Source organism: Suricata suricatta, chromosome 11, assembly GCF_006229205.1.
Source record: "Suricata suricatta isolate VVHF042 chromosome 11, meerkat_22Aug2017_6uvM2_HiC, whole genome shotgun sequence".
In the NCBI taxonomy this organism is placed as follows: Eukaryota; Metazoa; Chordata; class Mammalia; order Carnivora; family Herpestidae; genus Suricata; species Suricata suricatta.
This window is the reverse complement of record NC_043710.1, coordinates 12,579,966-12,582,906: the sequence shown is the minus strand read 5'-3', so window position 1 is coordinate 12,582,906 and position 2,941 is coordinate 12,579,966. Positions and strand designations below refer to the sequence as shown.

Here is a 2,941-nt window from a genome sequence, read left to right as displayed (position 1 = left end):
GAGTGAGATGAAAATATAGAAATATAGCAAGATCATTTAGAAATTTAGGGGTAAATCAAGATTTTCATATATAATAATTTATGTAAACTGGAATTTATGAGTTAAAATGTATGCAGCATAAAAAAAAGCTTAATTTTTAAAAGTCTGTTTTTATATGTGCTGAAGTCCAGCTCCAATAGGTCCAGGGTCCCCTGAAGGAGAGACGGTGTCGGCGCAAGAGAGAGATGAGAGAGCCACAAGTTTCTTTCATGGTCACCAGGCAGGCGTCTCCGTTCAGTCTGCTTTGGTGTCTTTTTTATTGGTTAAGCAATAACACGACATCAGAAAATATAAATTGTTTACAGTTTCTAACTCTTAGTGATAAGATGCTTTAATCATCGAAAGTGTATAGAAACAAGTTTTATAGAAGTATTTTTGTAGAACCATCCCAATTTATTCTTGGCATCAGTCCCCAAGGTTAAGAAAGTAACAAACCTATCTTACTTTGTATGGGTTGGTCTTTGGCCAATAATTATGACTCTGTTTTTAATTAACAAGTTATAACCAAGTCATGTAATGCACTTACAGTAAGGTTAAGTAAATTTTATAACCAAGAGAATAACAAGATATTTTTAGTAAAAAACAGGATAATATACATATTATTTAAGTTAGTAACACTAAAATCAAAACATAGGTTAAATTGTATATAGATAGGCTGGGAGTTATTTTCTCTAGCTTATTAACCACAAGAGAAAGAATGTTTGTTAACAAGTTGCTAGAGAAAGTCCTTTCATTGAGGTAAGCATAATCGGGGCCCTGTGTGTGTTGGCCTTGCACCTGGGCTTCTAGTTTTTTATCCATCCTCATAACTGAAGTCAGTGCAAGGGAGGTTATTTGTGACTCCAATTAGCAAAGGTATATGCAGCAACTTATGTCTGGTCTTTGTCTGTTTCTTATCTCTAAGTTAGGCTCTTCTTCTCTGGCCAGAGTTAATTGTAACTCTTGTGTTCCTAGCCCCCCTTATGTTTTGGGTCTGCAAGGCTCATTAGAAGAGCCTTTTGTCAAATATTCATAATGTTTTGATCCAAAATCTCTTATGCAGAGACAGGAAAATGCCTTTTCTTATGGGGTAACTGTGTGGGGAATATTGGCCTGATTTGGAACATTGTGAGGTCGAATCAATAGAAACAGGCTTAATTTCACATGAGCAATAGTAGCAGAAGGAGATACCAGTTCCGACTCTCATGACAGGAGCCGTGCAACATCTGCCATTTCCTTACTGTGACCCTGTCACCCTGCAAGGCCGGTGCAACTCCCAGCATAGATGTCCCCTAATTAATAGATTTAAGAAATATGTTTAAGAAATCCTCAAATTCTTAATATAATTAAGAAGTCAGTTTGCACCCTGAGAAGAAAGAAACTGATCCATGGGAATTTCCCCAAATTATAGATCTAAATTATCTAAAATTAGATGTCAAGGCATAGAATTTAAATGTGAGTCAATTATCTCACAGAAAATATTTTCTGACTGTACTGTGAAACCCATTATTATACCATTGCCAATTCCAAAATTAGTTAAAGGACTACACAGTCTTAGCTTTCTCTGCTCTTCTTTCTTTGCACCTTTCCAGATGATTCTTCATCTTGGCTAGCCATGGAACAAAACAATGGCACTGAAGTCGAGGAGTTCATTCTCCTGGGATTTGCTGGTCAACGCAAGTCTTGGCATATCCTCTTCGCAGTATTTCTAGTGATCTATCTGGTCACCCTAGTGGGTAATATTGGAATGATCCTACTCATCAAGATTGATTCGTGCCTTCACACCCCGATGTACATTTTCCTTCAACACTTGGCATTTGTTGATCTCTGCTACAGCTCTGCTATCACTCCCAAAATGCTGCAAAACTTTGTAGAAACACAGCACTCCATCTCATTCATAGGATGTATGGTGCAATTACTAGTCTATGGTGCTTTTGCAACGATTGACTGTTACATCCTGGCAGCAATGGCAGTGGACCGGTATGTTGCCATCTGCAATCCACTCCACTATCCAATAGTCATGTCGCAGACAGTCTGTATTCAACTCCTGGTCGGCTCATACTTCATAGGTTTCCTAAATGCCTCTGTAAACACAGGTTTTACTTTTTCACTGAGCTTTTGCAAGTCCAATAAAATTAACCATTTTTTCTGTGATGAGCCCCCACTTTTGGCTCTCTCTTGTTCCAACATTGACTTCAACATCATGCTGCTAACTGTCTTCGTGGGGTTTAACTTAACGTTCACGGTGCTGGTTGTCATCCTGTCCTACATATATATTCTGGCTGCTATCCTGAAGATATCTTCCACTGCGGGGAGGAAAAAAGCCTTCTCCACGTGTGCCTCCCACCTGACAGCAGTCACCGTTTTCTATGGGACTCTCTCTTACATGTATCTGCACCATGGGACCAAGAAGTCCCAAGAGCAGGAAAAAATGGCTTCTGTGTTTTATGGCATTATGATCCCCATGTTAAACCCCCTCATCTACAGTCTGAGAAACCAAGATGTGAAGGGAGCCCTAAAGGTGGTTAGAAAGAAATGCTTTTAGTTTGATACATGATTTCTAATATTTTACACTTGTAAACAAGACTCACAGTGCTTATTTTTAAGAAATCAAAACCATAGAGCCAAGCAACATAGGAAAATTTGCTCAGTCTTTCTAATATGAGCTGCAAATTAAAGTTTAAGGATGAGATAACCAGTTTACAATAATGTAACTGGCAAAACTGAAAAAGAATCATAACATCTACTAATTGTTGTGATGTAAGGCAAATTATGCTCTCATTCATTGTTAGTGGAAAATTGAAGTGTTACTTCACCCTAGAAAGTATCTGGAAATATTTTTTTAATGATTTTTATTTTATTTTTGAGAGAGAGAGAGACAGAGTGAGAGTGGGGGAAGGGCGGGGGGAGACATATAGAATCT

General features: G+C 38.1%; 1 protein-coding gene across 1 annotated transcript; it reads left to right on the top strand.

Moving 5' to 3' along the window:
- Nucleotides 1–1,633: 1,633 nt before the first annotated feature.
- LOC115272761 (putative olfactory receptor 5AK3) lies at nucleotides 1,634–2,563 on the top strand. The gene has a single exon (XM_029915764.1). It carries the CDS (start codon nucleotides 1,634–1,636, stop codon nucleotides 2,561–2,563), a length of 930 nt encoding a protein of 309 aa, XP_029771624.1.
- The last annotated feature ends 378 nt before the right edge of the window (nucleotides 2,564–2,941 follow it).

What these genes read in the sequence shown, in the direction of transcription:
- LOC115272761 (XM_029915764.1), top strand. Translation starts at nt 1,634, where the DNA reads ATGGAACAAAACAATGGCACTGAAGTCGAGGAGTTCATTCTCCTGGGA.